The sequence below is a fragment of the Mya arenaria genome, chromosome 3 (genome assembly GCF_026914265.1).
Source record: "Mya arenaria isolate MELC-2E11 chromosome 3, ASM2691426v1".
NCBI classification, from domain to species: Eukaryota; Metazoa; Mollusca; class Bivalvia; order Myida; family Myidae; genus Mya; species Mya arenaria.
Window position 1 is genome coordinate 30619948 of NC_069124.1, and position 17595 is coordinate 30637542.

The window sequence follows — 17595 nt, forward strand, 5'->3', positions numbered from 1 at the left end:
AGAATCAAGAAGCTTTCATTTCAGGCACTCAGAATTGAAAATAACTGTACCATTTGGAGTGCCTAGAATTTGTAGAATTCTTAGGCAACATGTATCAGGTGTTGCAGTACATTTACTTTACTACAAATACTTTTACCCGCCCTTGTAAATCTAAAAAAGCTTTCATTTCGCAAAAGTAGTTCATATATTAAACTTTAATAAGGTTGCTAAATCAGAGTTTGAATAATTCTGATATCTAGATGTGCCTTTAATTGCAGCAATTTAATGTCCAACTCATGATGTCAATTGAGCTGGTTAAGCAATACTGCATTTCCTTGGTGTGGGGATTGCTTTATTAACTTGAATAAACAAACAGTTCATGCGTCGGAAAGTACAATGTATTAACAATGTTACATGCAATTTTCTTGACTTGACTCCATCCAGGCCTTAAATCTAAGATCAACATGTACTTGGGGCTATGCGTTTTATCAATGAGAACTATAAATTATGTTCAATTTAGTGCCACTTATGATATATCATTCCACTAGCATTAATATCCTATGTTATGATAAAACCATTGCCAAGTTAAAGATAATTTGAAAACACAAGAAATTTTATCTGGTAAGGGTTTGACATAGTCTTTCTAGACAGCTGGACTTGTTTTGCAGTTACTTTGAAAATACTCAAAAGCTAAACTGATCAAGACTGGAGCAAAGAACTCACAATACCAAAAGGGATTTTAAAGACTTAAGAGATCATTCTCATATCACCTATACCATTAGTTTTTATCTACAAACGTAAGTCAACATAAAAATGTTTTACATTAATATTGCAATGAATAAAACATATTGCAATTACATAGCAATCAAGTATGATCACTATAAGCCTAAACATGAGATTTCAACATTTTACAGATAAACAATAAATAATTTTACTAAATAATTTTCTCGATACTTACACAAGCTGGAAAATGGTCTCTTTTTGAATACTTCACATATTTCATGGCTTTCATCATTCAAACTAACATTTCGCTTGTTATTTCAATATTCAATGATTTTGTAAACATTCATAAATGATGGTTAAAATTAAGATTCATACTAATCATGCCTACCAAAAACACCTGACTGACTAATTAGAATCAAATTTCGGCAGGGCTTATTGGTGGTTCAGTGAAATCAACCATGATCTCCCACAATCTGCACTGATAAACAGTAGTAAATGCATTGTTTCCATTGTTCTTATTTTCATAAAGTTAGAAAACAACTGCAGTGAATAAAATTTATTCCTTACCACTGAGAAAACGTTTAGAATGAACGAAGACGACGGTTACAATTAGTGGGATATCAAATCCTACAAATGTATTCATTATTTTATGTAACCGTATTTAGTATAAATGTTAAAATTTTGAAAGTCTAAAAAGTTTCAATTTTTGTATATTTTGTGCTTCATTTAATTTCATTCTTTGAAATTTGTTTTTTCTTAGTGTTCAATCCCAAGCATACTTGTTCACATTTAAGTGCAAGACAAGTCCCTAAATTCTGATCTGAATAATTTTTTATATTAATGTAAGGTCACATAAAAGATAAACAATGTATTGTGCTTTTTAAAAATAACAGTTTTTCATCTGTTTAAAATTATTTCAAATGTTATGCATTGAAACTTGATTATGAGTTTAAACTATGACGGGAATAATTCAAAGGAATGTGAATCGCATGAAAATTTATAAATTACGTAAGGTACCGGATATTCTCAAATTGGTCACACTTTTTGAACTTTGTACTGTCTTCTTTTTGTTTGTCTCAAATTTAATATAGCATTGGCTTAACTTGTTGTTTATGAAAGGGATTGTACACCAGATTGGCACCAAAAAAGCTTTTTTTCTTTAACGAATCTAAGCACAATTTTTTAATAAACTATTTTACTCTTTGATATCGTTATTGTAAATAAAATACCAAAATGTAAAAAAATGCATTGCAGTGTCGAATCCACTATGCTATTCAGACTTACTCTTACTGGGTGGAATTTCCAGATATATACCTAACTTGCTTAAATCACGTAATATCATCAACGCCAGATTACACATAAGGAATGAATTATACTCGGTAGACATGCAATGTACATAATAATCTTTTTTTAATGGAAAGTCACGAAATAACTGCTATTAATAAATCGTTTGTAAACTATGTGCATCATCAGTTAGTAAGTTTCAATGCATTAATTTTACACATCGATACCAAGTTAATGTCAGGTTTCTATAAAAAAGAAAGTTTTTTCTTGTTCATTATTAACTGAGTACAGCCCATTTAAAATGTACCTTATAATGTCTGTGACTTATCAAATATTTAGTAGTAATGGTCTGCAATAAAGATTTGTTTGAATTATCAAGGTTTCAAACTGCATTGTATATGCGATTGGAAAGCTAATCTTGAAAGCTCCCTTAGTATAATTTAAAAAAAATAACATAGACCCTGCAAGGTACGGGATGATTCATAAGATTTGCACAGTTATTTATGTATAATTGCATTTATTGATACAGGTTACCTTTTTCAAATCTATGATTTAGATGGCAAAGTATAACTTATATAAATAAATATATATTCTTAACTTCTAATAAGTAATTAGTTAATTTGTCAACTGCGCACCAAAACACTGAATCTGAATGTATACGCAAGCTTATGCATCAGTCAATTGTAACCATGCACCCCCTCCCCCCGGTCCAGGGAATAGCGGGGACTTTTACTTTCGGTCCAGCCAACCCAAGCTAAAATCCCCGCCCTGCAGGGATGATCTGATAGCAAAGTTCCCACCAAATCCCCCCAGCACCCAAGGGACATTAGGTTAAGCCACATCCGCACTGTATTTTCCACGAAGACCCGGTACTGCGGGGCCACCTGAAAGGTAAAAACACGGCCCATTTCCCCGGTATACCCCCGGATGTGGGGGCCCTGGTTACAATTGACTGGTGCATACTGATCCATAGTAATCCAATCTCATGCCAAGACGATTTCTGGTCTGACATCGCCAGGTAAGTTATTCTTAAGCATAAAAAAGCCTGGACAGCATTAGAGAAAGGCTGTTGTGAGGTTAAATCTTCATTACTTCACTATGCCACAACATTGGGTGATTACTATTTTCATTCTTGGCTAGGAAACAAAAAGTGAGCTCAAAGCGTCTTCAGAAAAAGAACTTCATGCATCAGTCAAATGTAACCACGCCCGCCCCCCTCCAGGTCTGGTGAATACTTTGACTTTCAGTCCAACCAATCCCCTATAAAATCCCTGCCCTACCCTGCGGGAACGAACTGGTGGTAAAATCCCTGCCAAATAACCTCGCACCCCAAGGTTCTTAGGTAAGGGTAATTCCCCGCTATATTTTACGGGAAGATAAAACCACCGCAATCATCAGGCACTGCGAGGAAACCTGAAAGGGGAAAACACTGGCCCTTTCCCTAGTATACCCCGAGGGGGTGGTAACAATTGACTGGTGCATAATAAGAGTAGAAACAAAAGTGAGCAGGCAAATGGCGATGGTTTATCACACAATGTCATTGAACAAAATGTACTTACACTGAGAATGGCTCCAAGACTTTTCTATGCACATTCTAAACACTCATCATATTCATAAGCCAGATGCTGTGCACATATTAATACATTTGGCTTCATTTAGAATGAAACTTCATAAATAAGTATGCGCATATTTGATATTTCTTTATTTCCATTTTGCAAAATTGAAATAACATGATTTTATCAAACGAACTTGTATTGCTTGAAATTCTACGTGTCAAATTAAACATGCTATCCACGGTAAGATGACAATAAATCCGTTTGATGGTGGTAATCATTCAATGGCGACTTTATTGATGAATATCTTCAATATAACACGTATAAAATTCACAACATCAGCATCCGGAAGTAGTGATAACATGTACATGTTTGATTCATTCGGCCGCTCTGATCAGAGTGAATGAGTCAATACAGTGGACTGATACCCGAATTTACTTTTCCTCAAAAACAAAACTCATAACGTTATACAGGTACGCGGCACATGGTTTTTATTTAACATTAATAGTATTTAAACAATCAATACCAAAAATCAAGCTGTATTCAAAAAGGTGCTGAGTACCATGCAATGATTAGTTAAAAAATAAACTTTGTATTTAAAAAGAAAATGTCACGGAAACATGCAAATTATGTCAAAAAGAGAACAGCCCTGTTAATAAATTAATACCAACATTCTATACAAAGGATAACAATACTTTAAAAAAAAACACCAACAAATATCCTGGTTGTTTACTACTTAGACCGCTCGCTTGATTCGGTTTACGTACCCACAAGACATTTCGAATGCGTGACGGGCACCGTGGATACCTGATACTGGTCTCTATTCGGATAAAAGAGAAAGCGGCTACCAGTCTATCAATAAAGAGCTTTGAACGGAAAATGTCGATGCGTACTTTTCCAATATGTTCATATTTTTATTGCATTTAATCTGAGCATATGCAAGAACATTCATGTAGTTAACCCGATTAACTCACTCGCTACGAACCCATTTCCTGTGCTTCATTAAAAGAACATGCAATTAGCTTGTCTTGTTAGGAGAACTATTTTTATTGGATGTTTTCATTGTAATCAGTTCTGGTACTACTTTGATTATTCAAATTCGCTAACGGCAATCCAATCAAAATACAGCGTATGAATACATTACGTCAGTGGACCCCCAGATGCGGCTTGAAAATGCAGACATCGCGGTTACGGCTATGAACTAGGCCACAAGTGCCCTAGTCCAAAAACAATGAACATGACATTGACACCATAAATAAACTAAGCTACTAAGCAGCTTTCAAGACAGTGCATTTGTAAAAAACTTGGGTACAGCATCACAACCTGCGAATCACGGATACTCTAAAAAAGATAGTCATTATTCAATACAAACAGTCATTTTAAAGGTAAGTCTTCTTAATAAACATGAACACCATTGTCCGTTTGTGCCGGGGCAAATCAACATAAGCCAGTGCGCATTCGTAGGATATTAAATTACTCACTCATTTAGGCACCTAATGACTAAATGAAAGTTGGGCGGCTGTTTTCGTTTCTCAATGGAAAATTAGCGGTTATTATCTGCTTTATGCATTTTGGGTATTAGAGCTCTTAATTATTCAATGTGAATCTGTCTGGTGTTTCCATTGGCAAATGCATGATCCTGAATAGTTATGCATTCTTAAAATATAATATCTAAACGCAACAATTGAAAAGAAATTAACACAAGAATAGCATAATTATTGGTTAGGCTGTTATTTTGCAATGATCATAACGAGTTTTGCAAACAGTAATGAGTTGCTCAAATGATTTAATCCAGTCAGCCTATTTTGACAGAGTTGGCCCTCAAATCCAGTCTTGAATGATTTCCACATGTCATTTGTTACATGACAGAGTGTGACCTTCGTCTCAATCCTGATAGTTATTCAAACTACCTTATACATATTTTAAATGTTGCCCGAGACATTCTATGCAGCGGCTTATAGTATAGTATCGATGCCTGCAAAAATAATCGTTTTCCCATACATTTTGCATATTTTTCTTTCTTTTTTAGTTAAACCGAAATATTGTTCTCTCAACTTTCAGGAAATCACATAACTGCTAACGTTTATCTTTTCATAATCTAGATTTTCTATTTCTATAAAATGTTACGAGTAGTAATATATACACATAATGCATTCACCTTTCAAAGTTTATTTAATAAAGCGCAAAAACATGCAATGCAGAAAAAAGTAGAAAAAGCAAAAACAAATTACTTAAATAATCGAAAACGGCTTACACTATCTCTATAACAGTTTCTTAAAAAGTTATTAGTATTCGATATAATATAAATTATATAATAACAAAATTACTGTTTTCTTGCCCCGTCTCTATCATCTAGCAGTGGTAAATAATTTCGTCTGAATGGAGAAGTTCGAATGTGAAAATGTTCGAGACGAGAAGTAAAAGTTGCGTTGTCTGACAACACCGGTGATATTTTACAGCTTGTACATAAAAAAACGTTATTTCAGTAAAAATATTCTGACACTCCAAAATTATAAAAGAACGCAAAAGTTCATCAGCTTTAAATCAACACAGTTCATTGCCCCGTTTGTCTTACGCCGTGTCTGACATGTTTGTTGCTTTTGGATCAATATCCCCGCTTCTCTCCGCTCCTTCAGCAAAGTGTGATTTGGCAAGTTGATCAGTCGCCATCTCAACCATTCTTTTGAGCGCAAATAACGCCAAAGAGTTCACGGAATCTACCGGTTCCATTTCGTGTTCATAATTCTTGATCGGAAATACAACGTTTCGGGGAACCCCCAATAGTTTGGCCGTCTTGTTCACCAGTTTTGCAACGTCTGTGCTCATGAATATGTCATCAAGCTTCTTCTGGACATTATTGCTGACCTCGTCGACCTTTGTCAGCAAAACCGCCAAGGGAATGCCTTAAAAAAGGATGAAATTGACAACTGGTTAAGTTCTTTCAGATAATTGAACAGTTCACAAACCTTACATGAATCTACACATAATTATTTTAATGCCAATCAGACAAGATAATGCATAAAAAGGCATAGAAAAAACACGAATGATACAAGGCACTTGAAGACAGAACTATCACCAGAAGTATTCAAACTAGCCTCTGCACAGTTCACCCATGAAATAAATGTCCGGGTTACCGACCGTCTTGGTACTTGCACTTAAAGAGACTAGACACCAAATGATACAATTGCATGAAAAAAAGATAATTGTAAAAACTTACATAAAATTGATATGTACAACGCATTTGATCTAACATATTAGTGTATCTCATCGCTTACGACACATATATCTTCCGCAGTTTAAGCATATTTTTTCCAATTTGAAATTGCTAAATATACATTGCAAGAAAGCGGAATACTGCCGCGAAACAATGTAGACACAGAGCCCGACAGATCAACATCGGTGATGAAATTGAACGATAGAAACTTTTGAAAGAGGTTAACTTTGCTAAAAATGACAATGTTGCTTAAACGCTTATTGACATGTTTTGCAAGGTGTTCGGAAAATACACACGCTTTTTTAAACTGGAAAATCATAACGCGCTATTTTGAAACTGAGAAAATCAGCTGAGACAGCTCCATGATTGTTGCGTTTATTCTTTTAATCATGTGAAACGATGTATTACCGGCCTCATACTAGCTCGGATTGACAATTCTGGCCTTGTTTTGAGGAAATACTGTATTTGCTGATTGTGTGACCATCTGATGTCCAGTCCCTTTAAAAATGACTTACGGTTGAAACCGTTTAGCAGCACATACTAAAACGATGAGTCATTGTTCGTCTTAAATTGAATGACACTTAAAGATAATACAAATTTACGTTTTTTAAAGATGACATGCTTGAAGTTGTTCAGTTGTTCTTGCGTTTCTCCAGACATATCATCTACGGCTGTGGCATCAACAACTATCGCAACACAATGGACAAGATCGCCAGCTTTCGGGTTAAACACGAAATCCGGGGACTTCAGTGAAAGGGACTGTGTAGGGTTAAACTGAAAGAGAAAATGGTGATGGTGAGTTTTATCAGTATTATTTGATAATGATACTGCTGCTGCTGCTGCTGCTGATGATGATGATGAACATGATGATGATGATGATGATGATGATGATGATGATGATGATGATGATGATGATGATGGTGGGGGTGATGTTTACGATGATGATGATGATGATGATGATGATGATGTTGATGATGATGACGCGTGTACTAAATATGTAAAAAGGCACTGTTTGTTCTTACGTCATAGTTTTCAGGTACGTTTCCATCAAGGAGAAAGTGTAGCTCGTGGATGTCTATTCCTTGAGACCGCTCCAAACCCGGGGTGTCGCAGAGTTTTAAGTCGAGATACGATCCTGTTGTTGAACGCAAACGGTAAGGAGAGTACTGCAAAGGGTAAACTTTATTTAACTAAAAGGGAAGAATGTTTATGGTGAGTTTTATCAGTATTATTTAATAATGTTACTCAGTGAAATAAGCGAACCGTAACTAGATAACCTGTAAGTGTTGTACAGCATATTTAGGTAACAGGTGGCAGTTCTAGGCACTTTCAAGCCAGTTTGTAGGCTGATGTTATTTATCTTACTAAAAACGTTTTGCGAATATTAACTAGATAGCTAGGTAATTATCGCGAAAATTAAGTTCTTAACACGAAACAATGCGCACACGTTATCAGGTTATATTACAGCAGTAAAATGCCAGTGCAATAAACATGAACTTTGAAGACATCGGGGTTTTAAATAAAACAATGTGAAGATGATCTTTTGATAACAATAGCTCTCGATTAAATATCAGATCTAGACTGTAGTTACTTCCAACATTTATAGAGAAGGACTTTCTACAGATCAACAACAGTTTTCTGGGTGGGACTCAGAGCGTTTTTGTTAGTAATAAACAAGTTTTGGTTTTATATCGGTTTCACGAACTGTGTGTTTATTGTAACGGTTTCAAATGAAATGAAAACCAGTTTTAACGATTGTTTTACGAAAACCGAAACTGGATTTTGAAACTATCAAAACCCCATCCGGAGGGAGTTTCGTCTGTTCGTTCCATCCGAAAACTAAGTCACTTTGAAAAAACACACGTCCGAACCGGATTAAAACTAGAGAACAAGTGAGAAAGGCGCCAAAATAAAGAAGGGCGGACAATTAAGCATTCGGCGCTGAGAAAGAGTTCCCTCCCTTGATAATTATTAAATTTTCTCAAAATTAGTTAAACTAAAACTTGTTTGGCAAAACCAACAAAAACGCCCAAAGGATTGCTGTATACCTGATACATATCGTATCTAAAGGTTTTATCAAAGTGACCAAGTAAACGCATTTCCCCCCATATTGCATCCTTAGTCATTAAGGAAAGACCAAAAAGTTAGTTTATTGCCTAATTTATTAACCAGGTTTTCACATAGTGAAACCTGGTTATTAGAATGACAAACGCCATTGTTCGGGCGGGCGGCCAGGCGGCGTCAAACACACCTATGAAACTAAATAATTTCAGTCAGGGTTGACATATCTTGACCCAACTTGGTTTAAAGGAAGAGTTTATGGATACCTCTCATGGGATTGGGGTCCCTATGGAGAAGGTCAAGGTCTCTGTTACTAAAAATAGAAAAACAGTTTAAACTGAATAACTTTAGTTAGGGTTGACATATTATAACCCAACTTGGTTTAAAGGAAGAGTTTACGGATACCTTTCATGGGATTGCATTTGGGGTCCCTAGGGTCAAGGTCAAGGTCACTGTTACTAAAAATAGAAAAAAAGTTGAAACTGAATAACAATAGTCACGGTGCACATGTCTTGACCAAACTTGGTACAAAGGAAGAGTTTATGGAGACCTTTCATGGGATTGCGTTTGGAGTCCCTAGGGTGAAGGTCAAGGTCACTGTTACTAAAAATAGAAAAACAGTTAGTTAGGGTTGACATATCTTGATCCAACTTGGTATAAATAAAGAGTCAATGGATACCTTTCATGAAATTGCGTTTGGGGTCCCTAGGGACAAGGTCAAGGTCACTGTTACTAAAAATAGAAAAAACCCAGTTGAAACTGAATAATTTCTGGATGTAAGGGTTGACATATCTTGACCAAACCAGGTCTAGAGGAAGAGTTTGTGAACAAGTTCCTTTAAAATCATTTTCATTTTCCAGCAACAGAGTTTGATGATTTACTAAAATGATAACAATTTCTATATGCGCCATGAGAAAATAACATAACCATCTTTACTAATTGATTAACCTTTCCCTTTAATACTCATTTCAACTCTTATGCATGCTTCCTGTCTTCTGTGTATATCCCCTAACCAATTTGGCATGTTCTAATACATACACACAACACACAACAAATCAACTTAATTACAATTCTAACAATATAGGCTGAAGTTCTTCTGTCAATCATTGAAAACCTTGTTTCGTCGCATTGCGGCGTTTATTGTCTTTTGTTTTATGTTACAACGAAAACCCAATATCTTATCAATGTCAAATTACATGTAGATAATATTCCAACCGTGCTTGTGGCGGCGTGTCTATCCGTCCCACAGCTGGCAAGGTGGACCATGCGGCCCGCGAGTGCGGAGGCGACCGTGTTCACAAAGCTGGACTTGCCGGCCCCTATTGTTCCCAGCAACAACAATCGAGGCTTTGTTGTGATTTCGATGGCTGATAGCTCCTCCGACAGCTGCGACACGTACTGGCAAAATATGGGATCGCAATAAAGGCGGTGAATTGTCCCAAATTATATTTACAAGAATGGAAAAAGAAAAACAACAACAACGAACAATGATAATTATGATAATTGTTACTTAACAGTCCTATGGTACTTAAGCATAAAACTATTATCATTGGTTTCCCCATAGATTGGGGCTATGGATACAGGGACATGAAAGTAATCGGAGGAACTGGGATTTGCGCAGGCAGCTAGATTTACACCTTAATTTCTTAAAAGACCTTTACAAACGTCTCACCACAAGATGTATACAACACAGTTTAAAGTAAAACATACTTCCCTGGCTCTACTCAATCTAGTGTCCCTTAGGAGAGGGTTGGGACATACATTGCTGATTTTTTTACCTCCGGGTTCCACTGTGGTTGTGTACGCCACGGACATTCTATGTCGTGTTTCGGGGACCGTTTTCCATCTGGTATAAAAACAATAGAACAAATACGCATTGACTGGAAATTTGGCTAACACAAAGAATTTGTTTCCCTGCACGAAGACAGTTTTCATTGTTGTTAAGTTTACATTAACGGACATATTTATTTGTGAGTGGGAAATTTCTTTACGACTAGAAATGCCATACAAGTTGGTGTTCAATTTAAAACTGAACATATATCTAAAACTGTACGGTTTTATTACCAGTCTAAATCCGTACGGTTCCAAACCTAACCTGAGCGTGTTTGATATTTTATGATCCATAAAATGTATTAAAGAAATAAACCTGCAACACTATAGACCTCCAGGTCTATAACCTCCATGCTCCCGTTGTTCACGTCACTCGGGGAAAGGCCACAGGTGTCATAGGAATCTGATGTGAAGCTATCCATGTTCCCATTAAGGGTAAAAACACCGTTGCAAGGTGCCAGCGTTTTCCCACTGAAGCAATTGATTGCTTCAGACCATGGTCCATATCTTTTGTTCCCAAAAATCACAGCACTAGAATTTTTTGTGAGACATTTAGTGTACCTCTTGTTTCCAAAGTAGCTTAGTTGAATAAGGAAGTTTTTTGTGTCTTTTTCCCAGCCCCCCTCGCTTTTCCAGTCTATGCCTGTATAGAAACCAAACACTGAGCCCTTGGGGTTATACAGCATGGTCACAGTAGGACCCTTGTTGTCACATCTCTGATGGAATATGTCGGAATCACAAGCGTCCCGGGCGATGCTATAGAGCAAGGTGAAGCGTTTCCGGCCCTCTCCTATCATCTTTTCTATATCGTCCATATTCTCCTCTGTTAACCGGCCTTTAGACATGTTCGTCGTTCTCTATATGTTTAAAGAATAGTAAATTAAGTGCTATCTTCTCGACAAAGTCCGTTCTGTAGCTTATCTATGCAAAATTGAACATAAAGAAGACTTATTTAAAAATCATAATTAGAATACAACCTACATTTCAGCCAATGAAATTGTACATAGGCAATCATTAAGTACTAGGCTTAATCATAAAAAAATATTACTTTCGCGGATGTTTAAATGTCCGACGACCGCCACTCATCCGATACACATTCCCTACGTTAGATTTTGCGTGGACAATGTGTCAGCCAATAAGGTTGTAATAATTCAGTAAGATGACCTGCATAAAAGTTTGAATGATTCAGAAGGGCTACGCCCATTCTTTATCATTAAGATTTTAATTCATGTCATCTTGTTAATATAACAGAAAGGTGATTTATACCGTGCCTCTGTTATAGCTTACAAGGACACGTGCATCTTGTAGCTAAATGTATATTCTGAAGCAACACGGGGTAAACGACGATTGGAACACAGTTCTGTAAACTTGCAATGGGATTTTGCTTCAAACAAAGGGCGGTGCTGTAGGTTTGAAAAATACCTCTACATAAAACTCGGAGCACGCCATTGTGAATGCCATTATTTTTCGCACATAACATGCATATTGCCTTTGAAGTGTTCACTAAAGTTATATTTTTCTTCCAAAAGTTTAATATACATCAACATTCGATAATTGTATTTAATCTTTTTTTGTTATGGTTTTTGACATTTTACCATAACTTCGTTGCTGTCATATTTTCATCCACATTGTCAGCAAGTGAACATAATACTGATGCGTTTGCAAGATTAGATTCCTGGTGACCCTGTAACATTTCGGTATCATTCGAAAGCGTTAAATGTGTAAAGGAAGAATATCGATATTAAACAATCAAAGTCTATTTCCTTGTACATATTAAAAACTTACGTAATTTCACGTCCGATTACAGTTCAAAATAGAGAACACAAATATAAACTGCAGATACTTGTATCTTTAATACATTTTTTGTCAATTTTTGTACTGTAAATGGATGTAATCTACATGCTCGCACTTATTCAGCGCAATTACGCCAATGTAAACAATGTAGAATGCTTGATACTGATGTCAGGTAAATGAAACTATGTGTTAAAACACAGATGTTTCTCAAACATGTATGCCCTTCTTTCGGCAGCAAAAATTGGTAATTTTGCATTAAATGACTTATTTGCGGTGAATATCAATATCTCATCCAAGTTTGAGGATAGTAGATATAGTAACAAATCTAAATATGTCGTTATAGCAGTTGATAAGTGCTAGTTCTCCGAACAGCTGTGAATTAGTAAAATGGATAAAACAATTCTAAGAATACATGTATGGGCAATGCTAGTTTTACATGCACAAAGGTAGCTGCTTAATGTTTATAATGATTCGACAATTGTCATTTTTTTGTGCAAATTTCAATGTTTAATATTTTAGTTTTTAATCATTGTATTCTTTTAATTTTTATTTTGAAATATAACCTTAGTGTGGTTAGGCTGGTGATTTGACCGACGGACCGACTGACAAGTGAAGAACAGTATAGTCCTGATTCGTCGAAGGGCGACAAAATAACATAATGGTCTGCAAAATTATTTGTCTCACCAACCATGAGCAAAAATAAAAGGATATCAGACATAAAAGTAGCTGATTTAAAACACGGCTTTATCATATATACTTACTTGCTTAATATGGTTTGCTCATTAAGGATATTTTAAACGTTTCATATTCGAAACAGATCACATTTTATTTAATAAAATGATTGAGTATCCTATACAGGTCTTATAACGATTGAACGTTAATAATTTGAGGAATAGCATTTGTCTACGTTATGAAATAGGGTTCATAATGATGTTTTCAGCTACTTAGTATTTTCGTAGTTGGTTATATACCCGGTAGACCGTCCAGCAAGACTGCCAGCCTCGCTGGCTGCTTGCCGGTATGTATTGATCCAACAATTCATCGCCTTCTCCTGTTCCTCAAATGGTCATGTTATAATAACAAATAGTAGGTTTAAGAGCTTATTCCTAGAGCGACGCTGGTAATATTGCTTGTAAGAAGCAAGACCTGGTACGGAAATGCTTCCGATTAGGCATGTCAAGTGGATGACCATTAGTATAACATATATGTTTAATAACACATTTGACTAGAATCAAAATCATATTAAAAATGCCTTCAAATATTGCTTTTCGAATACATGAAGAACTGTTAATAAATCGATATCGTGCAGTTTTGACCTTGAAATGCAAGTTTGACCTTGAAATGAGGGAACCAATATCATGCGCTATTCTCCTTTTAATGCGTTGATTTGGACAAGTATGTTTGTCATTTTCGCTTATATTTGAAAACATAAAAAATATTGTGTTAAATGACCTCAAAGCGAGACCTTTACCTTTGAAATGAAAGCACATGTCTTACGCGCGACACACTTTATCATAGTGATATAAACTTCGGTTTGATTGATATTGCATTCATGGTAACACAGTATTGTTACAGTGTCCATATTGTACACCATATTCAAGTTCAAGTTAGACCTACATCTATGAGAAAGGCGCATACAATTTAATAATCGCATCAATAATAACGCTGTAACGGACGGACGGACGGTGCGATCACTATCAGCTTTCCCCTAGGGGCACCAATAGAAAAAAAACAGCACGGCATGTGCTTAAAACGAAGGTGAAAGTAACAACAATTATTAAGAAACACACGAAAGCTACACATATATTTGGTATTCCATATTTTAATTAGAGTAAACTAAGTTTAAAAACAACTCATAAATAACTTTCCTGCAATTGACAAATAATGTGTTAAATACTTGTTCACTTCATAGTGACCGTCATAATGTTTACCTTATTCCAGAACAAATACTCGTAAAGTGTGTAAGTAGTTCGCCCCACTAACGTAACGCATCAGACCGTCCGCGCGACAACCGACTGACCATATGATTACTCCAATATACTCTCCCCTTGAACTGCACAAACATTTATATAGCCAAAATATGAAAGTTCCATAACTCCTGAACAAGTATGTTCCAAGTGACGGAAATGTTTATTTCATGGTGATCATGTGCACCAAGTTCCAAAGCAACCCCTCTTAAACTGTGTAAGTAATTCGCCCCAACAACGTTTTGCAACAGAACGCCCGCCCTACCAATCAAATAACTCCAAAATACTCTCTCTTCAAAACCAAAAAACATCTTTGTAGTCATAATATGAATTTCCAGTTAAAGAAGTTTGCCCCAACAACGTTTTGCAACAGACCGACCGTAAGCCCGCCCGACCCACCAACTGACCGTATGATGACTCCTATATATACACTCCCCCTTTAAATTTTGTTTGCGGGGGTATATAGTGATTCAACCTTACTCTTTAAAGTATTCGGTCATGGTTTGAAAAATGCACCTTTTTAAAGTAGGAGTAAGTGTGGCAAATTATAAGGAGTGTTAAAACTAAAATATCATAAGCTGGAACCCTTTAGCTAATGTTGATATTTGCTCAAATATTGCCTTTGAAGACCACAAATTTCATTTGCGTCAACAACGCTAAAACTCACTTAATTACAGCTTAGTTGTTGCGTGACTGATGATGATATTGCTCACTGAACAATAATAAATACTCATAGATAATGACACAATGTAAAACCATATTGTAAGTGAATGGAAATCGAAAGTAGCATTCGAAATCGAAAGTATCATTTATAATTTTAAAGTAGCAACTGTCGCAAAGAAAATATGCATTGAGATATTCATACCTTTTAAAAATAAACGACAAATAGCGTTGCCCTCTCAGCAAAACAATCTTTATAAATCCAAAACTTGTCCTTTTCCTTGTATAACGATAACGCAAATTATGAGGCACTCAACAGCTAAAACGATAACTAACTCAACAGTTTTATTAAAAAAGGGTTTCAACTTTTTACTTGTTCAGAACATAGTATAACAATGGTGTATAAAGCCATTTAAGTGCTCCAAGAAGCCGAATTGTTGATATCTAGTGCATCTGTTACAGGTTAGGCTATCCAGGAGGGCGCATAAAGGGTACTTTAGGAAGCGGATGATTCCCAACAGCCTGAATTTGATCACCACAAGAGAAGCACACTGTCGTCATTTTAATGCTTAGACCACCTTTGACACCAAAGAATTTGACTTAGAACTCGAGCTTTGAATAACACAACATAACTTGCACTTTGTTCCAACCGCCTCACCGATTGATCTAAAGTTCTAAACACTTACACGTTCTTATACGTACAAATAGAACAGAACAGAACAAAACTTTTCTTTCCAAGAAGGTCATAGACCCATTTGGCAAAACAATTTTCAATGGCGACATAAAGTAGAAATTAGACAATTAACACATTATACCTAAAGACGTAATATGGAAACAAGTAACATGGATGCGCAGACATAGAGTGGTGCACTACCAGTTTGTATTTATCGATGGTTTCATACGAATGATTTATTCACTTACGGGCTATTTACAAAAAAATACATGACAATTACACCTGACCTTTACAGATAAAATGTAGTTTAGCATAGTGTTTCTGAGTTGAGATGCTTTAAAATAAACACACATATATTTAACAGTGAAACATAATTATGTACTGTTTTCTTCTGAAATAACCTGCGTTTAAGTCACACCCAAAACGCCTGTCCCGCTATAATGACAACACTATTTTAATTTTTGGTTCCTAAGTTACAAAATGATGAAACAGTGTTGTAGAATTATCATATGCGTTTATGTCATTTTAATAACTTAACACACAGGGTTAAACACAACCGATGATTCACACACGTTGGATGATGATAATTTGAATTTGATAAAAATATTAACTACATATTCAATTGTCATAGTTCAAGGGTTGCTTTAATTCGTATAACTTATATATGTATATAAAACGTGTTTTTAAGGTGAAAGCTATGCTTAATTCCTCAAAGTGTGAATATGACGGTAACTTAAAACGAAACCGAGTTGCCGTTGTTTTTAGTGGATATAGACAAATAAATTATTTAAGCTTTCACGCTAACACTTTCCTTGATAGTAATTAAGCTACATGTGGGTGACATAGGTCTTTCGACGACTACTGAAGGTCCATTGATACTATAATATGAGGTATCGTGATCTTATACTTTTATACACGATGTAAACTAGCTGTATGTTCTTGTCTTGGCCATGCTTCAATAAGATATCATAGTCACAGACCTTACGCAGCTGACGTTGCTCGGGGACACCCGTAAACTCATGGGCACAATCATATATGCAATAAATGTCCTTACGATATTTTTAATTTAAAAACAACTAAAGCCCAAAGAACACCGATTGCGTAATCCTTACACGGCTTCGCAAAGCATATTCACATTGCATCCGCATTTTTTACTTTTGCATTTTGAACAATAGCGCAATACATCGATTTTCCACAAAACACTTTTAAGTTGTCAAAGTCGTCATTTTTGTATAGGTAGTCATCAGTAAACAAAATTGTTCAATGTGTTCGGAAATCAAAATGGCCAAAACAAACCCGAAAAAAAATCTGGATAGGTCACTTTCGCCTATTTTAATGGTGAATTTCATTTATAAACAACGTATAAAGTGGTCGGAGTTAAAACTTATGACTCTTCATTGAACTGGATATTTATTTGCGGACATCATTGCACTCAACATGACTTTATCTAGTTAAAATCATATTTATTTTTGCGAACACGTGTCCAAACGCAGAAATATATTTATTTTGATAGATAACTTAAAACTGTGTTGAATTTGATTTTCAAAAGTCAGTTTTTATTTATAAGTCATTTCATAAATAGAAACACTTTACTTTAACTGTTAAATTTTGTTCATTTCAGTTTGATTTGAAAGTCAAAATATGTGTTTAACCCCTTGACAATTAAAGAAAGGATATTAAAGAAAGAAAACCCTGTGGTTACACCTGAAAATTTACGATCTTAACTATTGACTACGGAAAGTATATTGTTACTACATGTAATAAGTATATATATGTATCTTGAAACGTAAAATCATATTGTCCAACACTGGAAATTGAGCACCTGTATATAGTCAGGGTTAAGTGTTACGGAAATGA

At 35.5% G+C, this 17595-nt stretch overlaps 1 protein-coding gene across 2 annotated transcripts; it reads right to left on the reverse strand.

Annotated features, from left to right (window-relative positions):
* Window positions 1-5692: 5692 nt before the first annotated feature.
* Window positions 5693-15380, reverse strand: LOC128226538 (interferon-induced protein 44-like). 2 transcript variants are annotated; one of them, XM_052936467.1, is made up of 8 exons: window positions 15271-15368; window positions 14370-14491; window positions 10961-11501; window positions 10593-10660; window positions 10030-10212; window positions 7776-7919; window positions 7356-7527; window positions 5693-6442 (listed from the first exon to the last, which is right to left on the reverse strand). In XM_052936467.1, the coding sequence occupies exons 3-8, from the start codon at window positions 11487-11489 to the stop codon at window positions 6111-6113; spliced, it is 1428 nt and encodes a 475-aa protein (XP_052792427.1). In that variant the 5' UTR covers window positions 11490-11501; window positions 14370-14491; window positions 15271-15368; the 3' UTR covers window positions 5693-6110. The 2 variants fall into 2 exon arrangements, with proteins under 2 accessions (XP_052792427.1, XP_052792426.1); XM_052936466.1 differs by lacking the exon at window positions 14370-14491 and having other exon boundaries at window positions 15271-15380.
* Between the last annotated feature and the right edge of the window lie 2215 nt (window positions 15381-17595).

Excerpts from the sequence above, each read along its gene's own strand:
- LOC128226538 (XM_052936466.1), bottom strand. The coding sequence starts at position 11,489 with ATGTCTAAAGGCCGGTTAACAGAGGAGAATATGGACGATATAGAAAAG. Across the intron at positions 10,213-10,592 it reads AACCACAGTGGAACCCGGAG|TACGTGTCGCAGCTGTCGGA; the intron begins GTAAAAAAATCA and ends ATATTTTGCCAG. Across the intron at positions 7,920-10,029 it reads GACACGCCGCCACAAGCACG|TACTCTCCTTACCGTTTGCG; the intron begins GTTGGAATATTA and ends TACCCTTTGCAG.